Below are 19,064 nucleotides of genomic sequence, written 5' to 3'. Positions count from 1 at the left end.
CATTTCGTGATCACCAGAAACCAACCCTAATGCATGCTCTCCAATAAATCCGCATAGCTATTCAAAGCTCGACCCATCAAGTTGACCAATTCCCAGATATAATCGGCAGTAAACAGTCGAGCCCACAGCCGAGTAACAATGGCACTCAGACGGGTATTATTGGCCAAGAGCCATTCCCGGGATACTCCATGTCGAGTCTCCATCACCATCTCGATGACAAACTCCAAAAGCTTGCTTTCCTGTTCGGTCAGACTGGGGTTGGGGCTTGCGACGGTCGTTTCTTCGAGCCATTTAGCAAGTAGAACGGCACATTCTAATGAACACAGTGCGTACTGCAGCGACCATGAGTGCACCTGCGTCTGGGCGACGTAGTTGATTCCTAGTTTGATTGGAGTGCTAAGCGCGTGGGCACAATGCAACGCCGCGCGAGTTAACCGGTCGTTGCGCTCGACACTGAGATTCTCTTTCAACGACCGGGCGATCTCCTCTGGATTCCAGGTTTGGAGCCGACGCGCGGAACTGAAGTCCGCGTTCAGCCGGATATAGGCTAATCGGAGGAGGGCAGCGGATGTGAAAGATAACGGGCCATGAGGGTTGAAGGGGTCGATGGATGCTTCCCGGTTGCGCTCCCAGCATTGGCACCAATGTTCCAATGCGAGTTCTAACGAGGTCACTTCGGACGGGGACAGAGAGTTTTTGTTGAAGCCAGGTAGTCGACGGGATTTCTGAATGAGCCAAATACTCTGGATGATTGCGTGGATAAGCACGTAGCCACCCAAGGAAGAAAAGCTCTCTAGTCGCCCTTTTATCTCCGGGTTCTGGCTGAAGAGCGAGGCCAGCGCATCTTGTAGTTTTGGTTCGCCTCGGCTCTGACTCCTTTCCTCCATCCATTGGCCGGCAGTTGTAGCTTGCCATTCCACTTCTGTGCACGGCAGGTCAAGCGTACACTCCTCGGTGAGCATCATAGGCGGCAAATCGAAGACAATCGTCTGAATGTTAAAATAGCAGAATACAATAAGTCGCGTTCGCTTCGTTTCTTCGCTCCGTACCCAGCTCTCCCACGATCCGTCTTGCGCGGGGAGGTCATTCAGTCCTCCCTGTCGGAGTAGCGTTTCCATGTAGCTCCGCATGTACAACGATTCCTCGTACGGAGGCTCATGTTCGTGCCAGGAAGATACGGATACCAACATCAAGAGTGCTTGTAGCGTCTCTAGAAGATCCTGTTCTCGGGCCGCCGGAGATGACGCAGTGTGCCGGTTTGGGTTAATACCACTGTTAGGTTCTACCCATTGGAACTCTCTTCGGATATGTTCGAGTGTCACAGCCTTGGCGACTTGGTAGAGGGCAGTGCTCGTTTCCGGCTCCCGGCAATATCGGGCGCCCAGACAAGCCATGGATAGAATGAATTGCAGGGACTTGGAATCGAGATCCAGGGTGGGAACATGTAGAACGGGGTAATGCTCGTGGTAGCCGGTGAGGTAACCGGTCAAACACCGTGAGAGGGCATGCCGAGACGGGACGTATGGGTTCGGGATGACATTGGAGTAATCAGAGAGAAGAACGTCAATACGCTCTCTACATTGCGTCGTCATGGACAGTGAAGTTGGAGGGTGTCGTGCTCTGTATGCTGTCGGAGATTCTTCGGCTTGAAGTGAGGGTATTTGGGTGCCGTGCCGAGGTAGAATGGAGCTTGAAGGGGTTTCCGCACTTTCGGCCGGGTTCTCCTTCTGTAGGTCATAGACAGGGGCGGTGTCAAAGTGAAACGGCGGAAACAATGGAAGGGGTTGATAACTAGGGGAGTATGGGTGGGTGGGTAACGGAATGCTGTCGAGGAATGAGGTGAAGTCCTCGCCATCATATGCAGTGGACGGGCCAAATCCACTAAATGGTTCGCTAAATCCAGAGGACTCGGCGGTTGGCGTGGCTTGCGCTGAGAAAGGCGCCGGCCCTCCGGAGAGAAGGCCATGATTCCCTTGACCCGTTGAATCCATGGAATGATTTGTCACAGCAGATGCAAGCATGTTCAGCCCATTGAACATCTGGTGCGAAGATGGCGGCGGAGTGGTGGCATCTTGGCCCACACCGGATGTCGGGGAACTATGCGACAAGCGTTCATGACGAGCCAGCAGATCTCTGTTCGCGATGAGTATATACTTTCAGAATTTCAGGCGGGTATAGCCATATGTCACATACTTGCGCGTAAATGATTTGGGACATTTGTCGCAGATATACGGCTTCTCTTTCGTGTCTAGTCGCCATTATTAATGGAGGAACTTGACCGGACACAAAGGGAGAGGCAGCTTACGTGAACGATCATGGCGTTGAAGATGTTCTAAGCGGGCAAAGGTCCTCTCGCACCGTTGGCACTGGTACGATTTGGTAGCTTTACCCATGGTCAAGCTGGGGAGGGGAATGATGGCGGAGTGACGGCGGATGAATACATTCTCTCCATGCCAAGAATGCGAAGATCCGACACCGTCGCAAAGACGATAAGATTCGGATCCTGAGTAATTCCGACCTCGGCCTCGGCACCAAATCTGCATGCCGAAGGTCGTGAACAGTACACCTAATTCCAGCCCTATTTTATCGTATTCTGATATTTAGTTTGTTTATCTATTGAGTTTCTATCTGGTTTTTACTGGATTGTGGAGATTGAGAGCTTTGTTCTGGAACAACTAAGGTGCAATAATAATGGTTGATTTTCCTCATCTGCTACTAATCACATGATTATATATATATTTCCCTTATAATATTACATCGAATCATTACAACACTCCACCTTAAAACAAATTCCATCTTCGTACTTAGATCCTAAAACAAGCCTTCACCGGGGTCCCAAGAAGCCACCCAAAGTCCACTTCAGCAGCGACCACACTTGATTTCCAAAGAAGTGGAACATGTCCGGATTCAGATCCGACAAAATCACATCCTGCTTCGTACATGCTCCAGGATGGGAAACCGGCTTCCCATCAAGGCGATCGGCGATCCATCCCATGGCATTGGTAGTTCCAGTCACCCATAAACTACCATGTCCACCGACCAGATCGCGGTCGTATTCAACAGTGGCACCATTTGCGCAGTAGGTGTCAACCAGCTCATCAGTGTCTGCCCCGGGGCTGATCTCATCATGGACGGGCTTATAGATGTACATGGGCATCTTGGGGGTTCCGCGCACACCCATCTGTCCAGCCAGACGCATCACATCCTGAGGAACGTCCTCATTGAAAGACTCCTCGCCGTTCACGAAGAATGAGTAGACATCCTTGAGGAACCCTTGAGTACCCTCACCGATCAGGCAGCTGCTGGCAATGTTCTTGAACTCTGCTCGCTTCTCGGGAACAAGAGACCGGTCGAGCCACTCGGAGACATTGGGGTAGGCCTTGGACAGACCGTCAATCGAGCCGAAGGCAAGTCCCGCGAACGGCCCGCCAGTGACTCTTTGGAGAGTAGAGCTCAGATTGGCGATGTTGCCTCCCGCGGCGGCACCGGCGAAGTTCAGCTCCGGTGCGTAGGTTGGCTGCAACTCTGCCGCGTAGTTGACGGCGATCGAACCGCCAGAGTATCCCCACATGGCGTAGCGAGCGTCCTTCGACAGACCGAGCTTGGGGGCTTCAATGAGTGCCCCGCGGACACCGTCCAAGGTTGCCTGGCCGGAGATCACACCGGCCGAGAAGTGGGCGTTCACTCCTTCGTAGTCTGTGGTCACGACCCACCATCTTGATTCAGGGAGGCGGTCAACTATTAGTTGGCGAGTTTTGTCAGTCACGCTGCATATAGTGGCCAAAGCTTGAATCTCTTAAACTTACAACCGCAGCATCGGGTGTTAGAGTGCTGTTAGGGGAGAGAATTCCGACAAGGCCAGAATCCGAGTCTGGCCGAAGCGTATAGGAGGGCTCGCAGGCCGGGTTGGAGGAGTCGTAGAATATCGCGTACGCAAGTAGTTTTGAGGGGTCCGCATTACGGGGCTGGATCAGCGTATTCACTGCGGCGATTGGGTTTCCCAGACTGTCCGTGGTGCGGAACAGATACTGATGCACAGATTCAACCGACACATCGACTGGGAGGGGGATGGAAGGTGCCAACTTGCCCGGTAATTCGCGAGAACGGATCGTCTGGCCCGGCGCGTAGGAGGCAATGTTCGCTGGCTGGTCATACCAGGGGTCCTCTGTTGGCAGAAGAGGTTTGGCTGTCACAGCAGACCAGATATCGGCCGCGACGACGGCGAACAGGGGAAGCCAGCGCATGATGTCTTGTGCTCAACGGTAGGGATTTGACACTGATGCTCTCGAGTTTGACGACATCTTTCCTTTTATTTATAATGAGCTGTGGAGCAGCACGTTAGCAACCATTGCGATCCAAGGTTAGCCCGTGCTACCGATACGGGAGTGCTCAGCTGAGGAAATAACTGGAGTATACTCCGTATCCAGGTAAGACATGCGATCATGATTGATTATTCAATTGATCCACCGCCCTAGCGCATCCGAACAGCGACACGGAATAAGTTCAACCTTCTGGTCGGTTTGTTGCTCCACTTGGCGCAGGCATTATTGGAACTTAGCAGAATAGGCTTTTCTGCAAAACAGTTCGAAGCAATTCAGCCGTCATGGTCAACCAGGCGACGATGGGTAATATTGTCATCGAAACGGGGTCTCTTAGACTTCCTGGAGGGTTGTGGGCCATATCATTTTGAGTGGTATTCTTTTTTGGAGAATTGAGACAATCCGAGAAAAGCCTACCGGCGGATCTCAGGAACACCCGATCTTTAGCGGGGCCACTCTGCACACACCAATAAATCAGGGTGGTATTGTTTACGGGTATAAATAGGGATCAGCGCGATATACGCCGTAAAAGTCATCTGGTTCATGTTCCGTACGCATTTCTAATCAGTTCGGGTATCGGATGCTCCGATTTGTTTCTAACTCATCTGACTATTAATTCCGAGGCAGAGGCTCCTACAATACTAGCCCATACTACATGGAGGTATATCGGCGTATCCAACATGCCGAGCTCAATCCTCCGCCGATGTTTCATCTGTGTCGGAAAGGAGGAAAATTCAATCGAGAGGTATCTAAAAAGGCGAAATTGCAAAGCAAAATAAAGTAAAATAAAATATAATCAAATAAAAATAAAAGGAAAGCAAATGGGCATGTGCTAAGCAACTGCTTAGGACTCGATGGCCCACAAATGACTCGAATTAGGGTGAATTAGGGTTCTTCAAGCCCCGTAAAGCGTGACATCTTTCCATGGTCAACCACGTGGGGCCAGGGGCAAAAGGGTACTATGCATATGATTATGCATAGTATAGTACTCCCTATAGCCTGAATAAATATCCCTGGATTACTTTAGTGGCCGTTAAATCCGCCTATATTTCCGATGTTCATTTTGGTGGGGACGCCATTGCTCACTCGGCGGTTACTGTACAATGTGTCTCCGAGACAATCGTTAAAAACATCTCCAAGGATGTTGTGCTATCTATCTATCGCATGATATTTGCTAGGAATGGGTTGTATGATCGGCCAATATATTGAAGAGTGCTAACTTGTACTAGAGAGCTATAGTGGCCGTTATTATACAGGATACTAATGCACCTTCAGTGTATACCACTCGAGTGCAACCCACCTCATCGGCAGCCTCTGCGAAAAGATGAAGTAAGTGAAACTGCATAAAGGGGTTTCTTTCAAACGGCCTTGCATGATTCGAGGGTCCCCTTACTTGGTCGACTATCTTCTCAATGGTCGGGGAGCTGGCACTATGGGCTCCTCAAGTGGGATAAGGTATGCTTGCTATAGATTAATTCTCATGTAACATCATAATTGATATGAGCTGCTGTGAGTCAGGCCTCTTCGAGTTAGCCTGACGAAAGTGCCCGCACTTCCGCCGTTGCTGGCATTTCTGTCTCGGTCATGATATAGGAATGGTGGGAGAGCACCCAAAGACCGGACTATTGTTTCAACCTATGTTCATCTACAGCGATGGTCTACCCAAGATATGTGGTGGATACTTTTGGTTGTGAGCTGAGCATCTCTGAGATGGCCCAATATCTTGGATCTACTATTGAACTGTTTTTCCGCGGAAACTTTCAATCATTGCAACTTTCGCTTTTCGGAACAGGACTAGCCCGGGACTGGTTTTTATTCAGTGATTACTCCCGGAGCATAGGACATAATATATGTCTGTACTGACTCTACTGAGCACTCCTATGTACTCAATGTGTATTGAGCCGGAGCCGGAGCAATCTAGTATTAATTCCACAACAATTGAAAATTACTCAGCTCAGCTGTCTACGACACTGATTATATTTGAATAGTAGATTAATTAAGATTCACAATATCAAGCCTATTTCTTCAATTAACTGAGAGAATAAAATATTATAGTATCTCTAAATTTATACTTTTGGAGTGGCACGTCCCGGCTGTACCACTCTGGCTACATTTGTATAAACAACCTCGTCACAAGCAATATAATTGTCCACCTGGATTAGAATCTCTCGAATCTTATTTGGAATCAGCAGAAAAGGAAATGGTATGTTTTCTAATTAGTTCTATATCAAGCTTATATTTGTCCGCTGCGATATATTATTGACTGGGATGCATGAAGTCAAAAGGCCTATGAATGGAACGACAACGAATACCGTCGATGGGGTCTGATGTGATTTGGATCGATTGGCAATCAGTGAGTTTACTTGGTGTGTATTTGTGATATTATCGTTAGAGTTCATGTGCTACATTTATTTAATGCCTACTATGCATTGTCATCATAAGCTGTGGTTGGCTGGGTACATGAGATCTGCAGCCCCTTGTGCCCACGGTCCATCTGGTTAAGGAATATGATTATTAGGACTTCTTTCAGTATCTATTATAAACAAATGCCCTGTGCCTGTGAAAAGTTTCTCTCTAAAGTGATCCAATCTAAATTCTAAGCAGCATTAAAGTATGGTTTCTATGGTAACAATTATCACAAGAACCAGAGCGAAGAAATAGTAATCGCGAAGTACGGAAGCCAAGGGGCACATTAAATTTCAATAAAAGCTGGCTTCAGATATGAGTAATCTCATGTAATATTATTCTATGAACTCCAAAAAAAACATAGTGAAGCAAAAGCTAAACAACCTGGAAGTCATGAATGGGTCACAGTAATCAGAGGTCAATATCAAATTTGTTGGTATTGGGATAACCAACTACCACTCGATTAGGTTATCACGATAGAGCTAAACCATTCACGAAAAGAAGGGTCGCTTCCTATACAGGAGACTTGGTCATGGGAAGATTAAATCAATAGCCTTCTTGGTGGAAACGGTTTGAGAAACTCCCGAGGGTGACTTGATGGTGATAGTGGTGTCTTCGTGAATGATGATTTCTATATCCGCACTGTCATCTTCCTCCCTCAAAATGGGCTGCTTGAATCCAACCGTCGTGGTTGGGGCGAGAAATCCAGCCGTCAGAGGTCTTGCAGCAAGGGCTGCGACCCCTGCGGCTGTCTTATTAAATGGTCCATTCCCGGCGGCCGTGCTTGCTATCGAACCAACAGAAGCAGCCAGCGTTAGCCAAAGAGCGGGATCGACGCCTTCGATCGTATCAAATGCTTTGCAAAAATTCTCGGAGTCGGAATAGTGAAATGTCTTTTTGAGAGTGGACTCGTCCTGGGTGACCCAAAAGACCTTTCACCAGTCCCGGCCGGTGGTCCACCACCCCGTGGTGTAATCAACTTGCAATTCAGTACTGGTCTTTCCGGACTGAATGATGCCCCATTCGTCGCTGTTTTGGTGCTGGTCACTGTACTTATGGACCAGGCCAACCGCATAGATCGGCTGGGAGGTGTCGTTACGTACGAGTGCCATTGCGGTGCGGTGAGCCATCGTTGTATAAGAATATGTAAAGGGACAGCTTGAGAGATGTTGTAAGATGATGTGCAGAAGAGGCAAAGACGAGTTAAACTTGGATATGTCTGCCAGAGAGCTAAGATAAATGGTTGAGGCTCAGACGCCGGGTTATTACTCCATTTTATGCCTTTCTCCGGCGACAATCTACGCCAAATACGTGATGCAGACTTTTGGTGGTGAGCTGAACAGCTCTGACTCCGGAGTAGATGACCAATATCTGCTGTGCCCCTCTCCTAGTTGCAGTGGGGGCGGTAGTACCCGATGCGTTGGCTATCATTCAGCTCATCTACGCACCGACACTTTGGAACGAGATCTTCACCCAGACCGGCAGTACCCGAAGTTGAGGTACGCTAATATTATAGTGGGTGCTTGCGCAATCGATACACTCGATTCCGACAAGACTTGAGCGTCAAAGAGTGGCATTTGAGCATTGGGCAGACTGGCAGATACTCCGTTTGCAGTCGAGACTCAGTTCTCATTCTCGATCGAGGATCACCCGATCACCTTCCTCGATAGGCTTAGCTCATATCGCCCGTGCAGATCACGTGTCTCGATCCGTTTGTCCTCCGAGTTCGTCTTGTTTGTCCTGTTTGCCTGGTGGATATCCGTTTTGTTCTGCCGAGCGGATAAACGCAAATGAGGAGAGAAGAGAAGAGCGAAGATCCCCACCTGGTCAAGCAATCACCACCATGAAGCCCAAGTGACGCTCTAAAAAGCATGAGGGGCTTTCCGCTTCGACTGTCCCCTTGCAAATCAGTGACACAACACCTAACAACAACCCAAAGACTTGCAAATAGAACCAACCCCAGGTAAGTGCATCTTGTGTAGACATATAGCGTCGGCCTCGACGGATGCACGGATATTGACCAGCATCCCCAGATTCTCCACGATCTCCCCATTGAAAATGCGTCTGCCCTACGCCCCCTCCGAACCCCCCGCATCCGACCCCGACGCGGCGGACATCTACGCCCGCATTGCAGCCCGTCGCAACCCCCGCCCTCTCATTCCGCTCGATTTGTCCCTGCTGCATTCGCCCCCGGTCGCTGATGGCTGGAACAGCTTCCTCGGCGCCATCCGGACCCGCACCATCATTGACCAGGGACTTCTCGAGCTCGCCGTCTGTCGCGTGGCGGTCTTGACTGGGGCAGTCTACGAGTGGAACGCCCATGCCCCGCTGGCGTTGAAGGGAGGAATCCAAGCGCCAGAGTTACACGCCGTGCGGACTCTACCCTCCACCGTGGTCGGAGAAGCTGCAGAGCTATCGAAAGCCAAGGAGGCCCTGGCCCAAAGCGCCTTGACTTCCCGACAACAGGCGATCGTGCAGTATGCGGATGAAATGACGCAGACGGTCAAGGTGCAGGATGCGACTTTCGCGCAGTTGCAGACGGAGGGTTTCTCGGATCGTGAGATCGTCGAATTGACAACCGGTATTGCGGGATATAACTGCGTCAGCCGGGTGTTAGTTGCTTTGGATGTTGGGGAGAACAATGCCAAGGAGATGAAGAGCGTCGATGAGCTGGTTGCGAATCTATAGTAGTTTTATCCATCCACTCTGCTAGTTGATTGATACGCCAGATAATGAATTTTACTTGCATGCTGCACCGTTAGGTTTCTACGACGCTTTATGTTTTCTGTAATTCTTAAAAAGTTACACATTATCAAGCGGTAATATATGATTTTGATTCATGGCAACATCTGCTGGCAGTTGCTCTACAACTAAAGCCATTCGCTGCAACCCTCACTAGATCAAAATCACCACGCTCAACCAAATACTCAGCGTAGAGTGATTGCCTTTGCCCTCGGGCGTCCCTCACATTCGAACGTCGCAAACAAAGTATTCCCATCCACAGGCGCAATGCCCGGCCAATGACTACTATGAGGACAGATCACGGACGGTCTGGTCCAGTGAATCTGGCCGTTCTGCGGGGGTCCAGCGAAGACAACCTTGATGGAGGCATTCTGCGTCCAGGACACCTCATGGTGGTCCTCATCGGTCATGAAGATAACCGCCAGCGATCCATCAGCGAAGGAGGCGATCTGGGGCGCTCCGGCATTGTGGCCCTGCGGCGGGACATACACGCGATGACGCCAGCCCCAAGTCTGGCCGTCATCGTAGGAGATCAGGGCCTCCAAGTTGAACGTGCCGAAGGAGGTAGTCTCGAAGATCATCACCAGCGCCTCGCGACCGTTATCCCACGTCGGCGCGATACCGTTCATTCCATCTCGCAGCAGATCACAATCCCCGTGCAGACACTGCGGCTGAGTCCAGGTGGCGCCGCCGTCGAACGACCGCACCATCATCGTGCTCTGGTTGTTATGCGCGAACTCCAGCGAATACGTCAGCTGCACCTCGCCGCCGCGGCCCAGCCGCATGAACGGTTCCCAGATGCCGTGTGGAGGGCTCTTCTCCGCCGCCTGCGACAGGAAGTGCCAGCTCCGGCCGCAGTCCGTCGAACGACACACCGTGATCCGGAAGTGCGTGGGCCCGTTGGGCCCCAGGTCGTGGTTCCGGAATGCCCCCAGCACCGTCCCCGGCGCGACCTCCAGCAGAAACACGTTGTCGACATCGCCCTCGCCGCGGGAGACTTCTCCCCAGTCTTCGAACGTCCGACCGCCATCCGTACTTCTCGATACGGCCAGCACGCGTGTCTTCCCTTGGAAGTGGGTGAACGAGGCGAGCAACGACCCATCCCCGAGTCTGGCGAGCCGGGGGTATGTACCGTGCTTGTCCGGGTGAAGTGCGCGATCGCCGTCTTCAATGTGACGGTTCCCAGGCAGCTGCTGGCCTGGATACCTTGCTGTGGGGGTGGTTGGTAGTGCTGCGGCGGTGGTTGGTACTGCTGTGGAGGCTGGCCCTGGCCGTGACCAGGTTGATTATCGTCCAACCCGAAGGTCTTGAGGATTTTCTGACCAAAGTTTCCAGGCATTGTGTATGATGTTCTGTTTCGTCCGGCGAAAGAGTTATCAGAGAGTGTTGTCGTAGCTGGAGAGGGGGGGGCGCTGTTTGGATATAAAGAGGGGCAAGCTCCAGCTGTTCACCGATACTTCCTCTCGTTATCGCAGTGATTGACATGGATGACGTCATCCAAGCCCCGTTGAAACACGGCTGCCTGGTTGCCTCATTGTTGATCTCAATGATGTTAGCCAGGGATACTGGAAGTCATACTTTCGAGGGGTAGAGGTGACGATGTATGGCATGGGGAGGTGGTACGGACAGAGGTCAATGAAGGGGATCTGGGGTTAGGGCTAGGATTGCCTAATGCGGCAGTGTCAATTATCCACCAACAGCTTGTGATCGGAACTTTAAGCGGAATAAGACTAGGACGAGAATGGGACAGGAGTGAAAGGGACCGGCTTGTGTCATGTTACAGTTCTCCACTGTTTAGATCCTATACATCTACTATGTCGTAGCTGGGGTGGGGGCTCTAGTCTTGTTGAGGTATGTGACTGGCCCTGTGATGCACTACATGCTCTAGGGGGCATAGAGTTGCATGGCTACCGAGTTGGGAATAGATTTGTTTCCAAGGGATTGTAGTCACAGTGCATTATGTTAGAATGGTTGATCGTCCATGGCCCTAATGCAGCCATCCATGCATGTGGTTTTCAACTCGGCCGGGGGCACTACTGCATGAGGTCGCGGGGATATCGATGCACTTCAATAAGAGCTTGTGGTTTATGCAGTCTCCAATTGCAGGCACACTTCACTCGTGATTGCCCAAGGTAAGCCCGATAGGCTACTAGGGATCCTTCAATCACAAATACTTAGCTAAAAATTTGTATAAACATACAGGTGACTCAGCAATCCAAGATATGAGGGCAAAGCAGAATTTATATAAGAATAGGCCAGTGCATGAGGTGTGACAGCCAAGCAAAAGTAAAGGGGTTGGTATACATGATGTGTGTATATGTACTACGGTTTATACTCAAGACAATACACATCATCTGGGTGGTACCTGTCATTGATCTATACTATTGTATCTACAGACTAACAAGCCAACAACAGCAAAGACAATTCAAAGATGTTACTTCAGGGTATAACCTACACTCTACATTCTCGACTAACACATTCAGCATATACAGCCCGTAACGGGGTATTTGACAAGATCAAACAAGGTAGTACTTGGAAAATCCGCCTGCATGACTCAAAGACACGTCTCATAGGCTGGGATCATTATTGCCCACCGGTGGGTACAGTTTTTAATTCTTCCCATGGTCGCTGTTCCTGGCAGCCATCGAGTCGGTACTGTCGGAGTCGTTGGAGACCTCGCTCAGAGTCCGTTGGCGAGGACCACCGAAGCCATACTACGTGGCAACATCCTCCCCAGCCAAATACGGAAACTCCTTCGCGGCCCTAACGCAAGTCATATTCTCGAGGAAACCTTCTGCAAAGACCAAGTCGATTCCCTCCCGGCGCGAACCGCGGTCCCAGGGTACCCGGCCCCTACACTAGAGTTCGGCGGTCGGTTAGAAGATGCATATAATCGGGATAAAGTAAAGTATTGACCACGGCAAATGGGGTATGTGCCACCGAGCTACGTAGAAGCAAGTGTCCCGAGACATGACCAATGCGACCCCCAAGATCTAAGCACATGGGGAAGCATGAAAAGTTTTCAACGAGAGCTCTCCGCCACTGGAACGCTAACAGGCGAACCCTCGGCAAGAGGGGGCAGTGGGACGATGGCGAGCGTTGGCGAGTAAGTAGAATTATCCACATACGTGCAATCTTCCGGGCAGATACATGGGCGACGGGGAGATCTGTGGGTATCAGTGCAACTTGCGCCCCTTAGTTTCGGGGCCAAGATCTAGGCATGTAGCTGCCGAGATACTAGTCATCACAAATTTTCGACAATAATTTTTTAAATAGGAAAGCGAGCCGAATGACACTGATGTCATGTTGTATTTCTTTGATAATCGCTAGATGTCAAAATAGGTATGGTGAGGTCGAAGCAAGATATTTACTTCTGCCGCCGTTATGACTAGCATATCGGAAGTATGTGGAGGTGACGATCCAGGGCCCGCGGAGTATGGTCTGATAGTTTCTTAACGGGCCCAACGTCCTTTACTTGATCAGATATGTTGAAGTGCAACGAGTTTACGTTTCCCAAGTAGAAGTTATTCTCAGCTTCCCTGATCTTTCTCGATGTGCTCTGCAGGCTTGTAAACCGGTATATCGGTACGAAGCCGCTTGACGATGTGGTATATTGCCGGATAATTTAGTAATAATATGCAGAATACGCCTCGGGTGCTAATTGTCTTCTACAGTTATTATCATCCTACAACTTGTGCTTGACAGGTCTGTAATATATAGCTGGCATTGGCTCTATCAATTAATATCACATTGTAACTGCCAGAGGCCTGGCCATGTGAGGATCGTGCCATGAAATCACTTGGGGGAATCGAAAATACACAGAACAATCAAAAGACATTAGATAACAACCACTTTCACATATCATCACCACCTTCAATCACAGCTAGAGCACCTCCACTAAGAGGGATTTAGTGCTTCTCCTGGACCTCCTCGGTCTCCGGGCCACTGTCACTGCTGAGGCCCAACTCGGTCTTCTCCGGAGCACCATGATCGTTGGTGTCCAAGCCGAGCTCGCGAGACTGTTGGACGATTCTTCGAAGGTGAGCTTGGGCATGTCGTTGGCGACCCTGAACGGCATCCTGCCTTCGACATGGGCTTTGGCGTAGATGATGTCCACTTCTTCGAGCTCACGCCCGGCGGTCTCAACATAGAAGAAGAAACCGAAGATCAAGCCGAGAAAGTTGAATAGTGCGAAGAAAAGATAAACACCCCATGGACTCTGGCCCGCGAAAAGCGGGGTGAACATGACCACGGCGAAGTTGCAGATCCAGTTGGTACAGGTTGACGCCGATGCGCCGATAGTCCGGGTCCGCAGGGGGTTGATCTCGGGGGGATAGATCCAGGGCAGTGGCAAGAGAGTAAATGCGAAGAAAGTGATAAACAGGAAGATACCAACAGCGGCACCCTTCGCATTGTTCTCGTTTTCCTTAATTAAGCAGGCCATTGTAATCACAAAACTCAGCCCTTGGCCGAGGAATCCAACCAAGTAGAGATTCCGGCGGCCCACTTTTTCAATCATGAAAAAGGATGGGATCGTGGCAATGACGTAAACAGTCGCGAAGATACCACCCATAATGAGAGACAGATATTCCTCCATATGGAGATTTTCTTGAAAAAGTAATGTGGAGTAGTAAATAGCAGCGTTGCAGCCAGTAAACTGCTGGAAGAACTGGCCAGAGCAACCGACAAGAAGACGCTGGAATTCCTGAGTTTTGCCAAATGTAAATACTGCCTTCCAGTTGGACTGGGAACTCTTGGAGGATTCCATATCCGTTTTTAAGAAGTTGAAGTCATGAAGAACTTCATCGGAATCGGGAGCGGCGCCCTTGAGCTTACCGAGAACTTCACAAGCCTCCTTGTCAAATCCTCTCAGGACAAACCACGATGGGGAATCCGGGAGCATCACGGCACCGGCGGCGACAATCAGAGCGAAAAAGATCTGGAGTGCCACAGGGAATCGCCACTGGACAGTATCCGAAGCGTGCGACAGACCAAAGACCACCCAGTAGGCAATAAAGGTACCACCAGCAATCATCGCGCCCTCAAAGCAGACCAGGAAGCCACGATTATGAGCTCCAGAGCATTCCGATTGCCAGACGGGGATCGTGGCCGTGTTCATACCATTGCCAATGCCCGATACAACACGACCAATGACGAATTGACCAACTTCCCATTTACCAGTGAAGCAGACCGTTGTAAGCAAGGCGCCAACGATCAGGACACTGGCACCCATGCAAATCAGGCGAGTACGGCCGAGTCTGTCGCCGAAGAACATGGAGAACATCGCGCCGAAGAAACAACCAAGTTCATAGCAGGAAGTGACCGCACCACGGATGACGTCGATGTAGTGTTTTTCCCCCGCAGTCGGATTCTCAGGCATTGCCAAGATTGGAAAAGTGTTCACGAACTCCTTGCCGTTGAGGAGGCCAGCCATCATACCCTGATTGTAGCCAAAGAGCGAGAAACCCACGACGGCCGCGAAGGTGATGCTCAGCCGGAGTGGCCGACCACTCAAGCCGCTGGTGGTCGTCCACATGTTGACGGTAGGAACCAAGTAACAGCCGACAGTTTCTTGGTGGGGAGAGGGGGGTTCAAAGAAACCTGGGGAAAGAGTAGTATGGAAGGAAAGGGGACGTCGGAACAGCACGATTCGGCGTTCTTATAGCCATCGCGTAAGTTCAATATCGGATGTGTACTGCAACCATGGGACCAAAAGGGGAAAGTCCAGCGAACCTTGGAAGGCTTTTTACGGTTCCCGAAGCGCGAAGGAATCCGTCCGCTTGGCACTTGGCGGGCGTCCTTGGCGCTTGGCGCAGGTCCACACCTCAGGGTGTTGACTGTGGAGAGCCCTCGCTGCCCCAATATGATGTCAAACACTGGGGGCCAAGTTTCGCACGCAGCGCTAGGCAAAATTTGCCTGGTGACTTACGAAAACTTCGGACCAATGCGTAACAGTCAGTGGCCGCAATGCTTACGGCGGGGCTCCTCATATCCGGCACACACCATCATCTCGGTTTACCTTCCAATCGGCCCCCTTCTCCTGGGGGGATTGGGGGTGGCGGCCAGGGCCCTCTCCAAAGAGCGGAGTGTACCTGGGGAACCAGGCGTCCAGGATCTTTACGGAGTATGGAGTATCGAACTAGTGAAGGCGCCTTACGGTCAAAGATTCCCCACGCCATCCGATGCGACATGAGCGCTGGCACGTACAGCTGACATGTCAGCCGAAAACATCCCGGCAGAAGGCGAAACAAGCCCGAGCCGTTGTGGAAAAGGGAAAGACAATAGAGAAAAGATTGTGCAGACGAAAAAAATTTCGATATTGGTCATATTAATTGTGCCGACCGTGACCGATTGCGCCAAGATTGGGGCGATTGCGCTTGGCGCACCGTGGCGAGCCTGTGAGAAGGACGAGTCTGTGAAGCCGATGGACTACTACGTCTTGGCAGTAGCTTTGGCGAGTGAAGCAATGTGGCTTAATAATTCTGCCTTTTCCCCCCGGTGCTTGAGTGTGCTTGAGTGCATTGAAAGGCTTGGAGACTCCCACAACGGTCGAGGACAGTATCTTGGCGACGTGGAGTATATGGAATCAGACACACTGAGATTACGCCAAGAAAGTGGAGGACTGGAAATGCCTCACGGATACCACGCTGGAGAGTCACCTGGATAGGAAATTTTTTCTGTCAAGCTGCCGTTGTTAGGCAAGGACCTGTTGGCATTTATTTTTTCCGACGACTCACAGGCCGGCTTGGCACATCGACGAGGCGACCTACTGAATAAACCAGACCAAAATGGGATCGAGAGAGCGCCATGTGGTTACAGATTCCCTGTCCTGCCTCGGCTGAGTTTCAAAAAATGGCACTTCGTAGTCTCATGCCTTCTCCCCGCGCGATCTCCGCGATAGCCAGTATGGGCCCATGGGGAGATGCCATTTCCCCAGGTTTTCCGAACAGTCTGTTACTTCCAGTAAGCGGATAAGATGGAAACCACTTGACCCTGACGTGGCCGAAGTTTTGCCATCATCTCGGTTCGACGTAGTGCGTACTCCGTACTTAGGTTCGCTTTGCCGATCTTTGCAGTTCCCGGTTGAACCCTGTGGCGGTCCGACCGAGCAGTTATCGTGGGTTGCGTATCGGATCTTGGTCCAATTTCGCTGGCTGAACGGGGTCAAATCGCAAGCCAGTTTGCCGCTTCGGCATGCGCTAGTCTTTTCCCTTCCCCGTGCCGTTTGTGGCTCCATCGTTCCCGCCGGGGAAAAAAAATCTCAAGATACGACAACCTCAACGCCAGTGACGTGGATGGCGCTTTTCATTGATCTTTATGGGGATTGTCTCATCCATTTACTGTGTTGCGGGACCTCGGCCCCTCACGTGTCGGTCTCTCATTCGGTCCACGTGATTCAATGGTCTGAGTGTCTTGAACGGGCATAGCGTGGGGATAACTCCCCATGTCCCAATAACCCTGCTTTATATGTATCGTTGATATGATAATTCGCCAAAACTGGATAAGGCTAAGTAGCATGGCTTACGGAAACGTTCTAGTCGTAGGGCGTATATCTGGGGACGACCGCAGGTGCTCCGAAGATATATAATCATGCACGTTCGCACCCACTACCATATGGGTCTAGAACATGCTAGCGTCAGGAATCTACTTTTTGTAAATCAAGACATGTGACCAAGATATAGAAGCTTCGAAGGCCGAAGGAATGTCTCAGCAAGGGCGCTGCCTAAACCGAGCGGGCCCCAGAAAAGGAACAAAAGGAAGAAAGTGTACGGAGTAAGCTAACCATGGTATCCACCTCGTACAACTGATCCTCTTCGGCTCAACTTGCCTCATGTTTCTTGATGGCGCTGCTGGAAAGCATGTGCCCTTGTCCCGGAAACGACTTTCTCAAGGGCCGGCCCTGATATCCAAGATTGGTGTCCTAAGAATCGCAGTGATATCTCAGAGCCATACTGCTGGATTACCCAATATTGACACCCAGGGTGTCAGTATGAATAGATCTGTCTTCCTTGAATTGATGCTCTCTACGATCGCACGCCCCAGGGAAGTCTTCGATGAGCCCTAGCCAGAACTACTCGATTAACCTTAAGTGTGAGCTTTTCGCGATACCCTAGCCCGATTTTCAGTCCCTTGTGCGGACTAGATATGTTGAGTAGCTTGACCATCAATAGCTGTTAAAGCTCTAGGACCGTTTCGATAGCATGACTGCTGCCATGTCACGTTGAACCGAAATGGCTCTACTGAATTGACAGACTTAACAACTTAAGCCTGGGCAGTAACCGCAATAAGTATCCGTATTTTCCTGCTTTCTTATTCAAGACTATGTCTAAAATCTCAAGCGGAAGTCCGGATGTGTTATGCTTCACGAATGTGCAATTCTTCTGAGGCTTCAACTCTGTTGGTCAAGCGACGATACAGTCTCTCACGGTAGAACCAGGCATATATGTCATACATATACCACATCACGTAGTTCGACCAGGCGGAGCTGGATGTTATATATATAAGCACTCAGCGCAGTCATGGCTACATGACTACCATGTAGGCACCGACCGGGAGGTATTACGGCTCATATTTTCAAGAACGATGCCCAGAGCCTTCTACATCTCGCTTTAAGCTAAGGTATGTTCCTGAGCTGCACTAAATGGCGTACCTGATCAGGCAGAACTTGGCACACCTGTTTGAAAAGAGGCACGACGGTGAAGCTTGACTCTCTCAAGCATCGAGAGCTCCATGCTTGGCATGATAGTACGTAATAAGGCTATTTGAACGTAATGGTATATACAAAATCAGGTTCAGCTGTCTTCATGGCCGTGAGACGGTAAGTAATCTGGGAGTGCCCTATGACTATGCAATGCATACTGATCTATCTCGACCTAGCTTCACATACACATCCATTCTCCCGCCGTTAAGCCCTGCATCGAAAAGACGTACCCTTGGTAATCGAACATTTTAGTTCAGACCCTCAACAGCCTCTCTCAAAGTATCAACAGGTTGACGGCCGCCAGACGCACTTGTACCGTCGCATCGAGTGAGGGATTATTGCAGTTAATGCAGCAGCGCTTGTCGGGCCACTGTGCTGGCGTTTCGCCAAGCTTGCAGCGAGCGTTCGGGTTGTCACAGAGTATACATCAACGCTTCTCCGGTCCAAAGAGAGCTTCTTCCTCTGTTTCGATAACCTCGCGTTTGTGGTTGGCTCCACACCTGGCGTTGGGGCCATCAGAAAGGACGCAACAGTGTTTGCTGATCCATGACTATATGATCACGAGGCTAGTAGCTTGTGTGATATTCCTTCTCGGTTCAATATGAGCGCATATATAGAGGAGATTGATGGAAGGGGAGAGGGATATGTTATTCTCCAGGGAGCTTGTTATCCAAGGATACTAACCTCGTTACTGCTCATGTCAGCCGCGAGAAATGTAGGATTCCTGGTCTCGACGGGGCTAGCGAAGCTAGGAAGCACCAGAAGTGAGCAGAGAATGCCGATGGTGGAGAAGCGCATGGTAAAAGATGAGTCGACCTTTGAGTGGCAAAAAAGATTCAATGCAAGATCAGGATCCGACTATGCTGAGAAAAAGAAGTGAGCGTATCATGACCTGG

General features: G+C 50.4%; 6 protein-coding genes across 6 annotated transcripts; 1 reads left to right on the top strand and 5 right to left on the bottom strand.

Annotated features, from left to right (window-relative positions):
* Window positions 1–26: 26 nt before the first annotated feature.
* On the bottom strand, window positions 27–2,393 carry ANOM_002984 (transcription factor domain-containing protein; the record flags this gene model as incomplete). The annotated part of the gene is made up of 3 exons (XM_015548241.1): window positions 27–2,133; window positions 2,194–2,248; window positions 2,306–2,393. 3 exons carry the CDS (start codon window positions 2,391–2,393, stop codon window positions 27–29), a joined length of 2,250 nt encoding a protein of 749 aa, XP_015410074.1.
* A 431-nt stretch (window positions 2,394–2,824) lies between these two features.
* ANOM_002983 (putative lipase 2 precursor) lies at window positions 2,825–4,244 on the bottom strand (the record flags this gene model as incomplete). Its single annotated transcript, XM_015548240.1, has 2 exons — window positions 2,825–3,738; window positions 3,803–4,244. 2 exons carry the CDS (start codon window positions 4,242–4,244, stop codon window positions 2,825–2,827), a joined length of 1,356 nt encoding a protein of 451 aa, XP_015410081.1.
* Window positions 4,245–7,255: 3,011 nt separating this feature from the next.
* Window positions 7,256–7,855, bottom strand: ANOM_002982 (uncharacterized protein; the record flags this gene model as incomplete). The annotated part of the gene is made up of 2 exons (XM_015548239.1): window positions 7,256–7,639; window positions 7,706–7,855. The coding sequence occupies 2 exons, from the start codon at window positions 7,853–7,855 to the stop codon at window positions 7,256–7,258; spliced, it is 534 nt and encodes a 177-aa protein (XP_015410080.1).
* A 681-nt stretch (window positions 7,856–8,536) lies between these two features.
* ANOM_002981 (carboxymuconolactone decarboxylase family protein) lies at window positions 8,537–9,413 on the top strand (the record flags this gene model as incomplete). Its single annotated transcript, XM_015548238.1, has 2 exons — window positions 8,537–8,688; window positions 8,759–9,413. The coding sequence occupies exons 1-2, from the start codon at window positions 8,597–8,599 to the stop codon at window positions 9,411–9,413; spliced, it is 747 nt and encodes a 248-aa protein (XP_015410079.1). The 5' UTR covers window positions 8,537–8,596.
* A 239-nt stretch (window positions 9,414–9,652) lies between these two features.
* On the bottom strand, window positions 9,653–10,806 carry ANOM_002980 (sialidase family protein; the record flags this gene model as incomplete). The annotated part of the gene is made up of 2 exons (XM_015548237.1): window positions 9,653–10,528; window positions 10,600–10,806. The coding sequence occupies 2 exons, from the start codon at window positions 10,804–10,806 to the stop codon at window positions 9,653–9,655; spliced, it is 1,083 nt and encodes a 360-aa protein (XP_015410078.1).
* A 2,544-nt stretch (window positions 10,807–13,350) lies between these two features.
* ANOM_002979 (sugar porter family MFS transporter) lies at window positions 13,351–15,003 on the bottom strand (the record flags this gene model as incomplete). Its single annotated transcript, XM_015548236.1, has 1 exon — window positions 13,351–15,003. One exon carries the CDS (start codon window positions 15,001–15,003, stop codon window positions 13,351–13,353), a length of 1,653 nt encoding a protein of 550 aa, XP_015410068.1.
* Window positions 15,004–19,064: the final 4,061 nt, after the last annotated feature.

This window comes from Aspergillus nomiae (assembly GCF_001204775.2).
Source record: "Aspergillus nomiae NRRL 13137 chromosome Unknown contig00037, whole genome shotgun sequence".
NCBI lineage: Eukaryota > Fungi > Ascomycota > Eurotiomycetes > Eurotiales > Aspergillaceae > Aspergillus > Aspergillus nomiae.
This window is presented reverse-complemented; position numbering and strand designations above follow the sequence as displayed.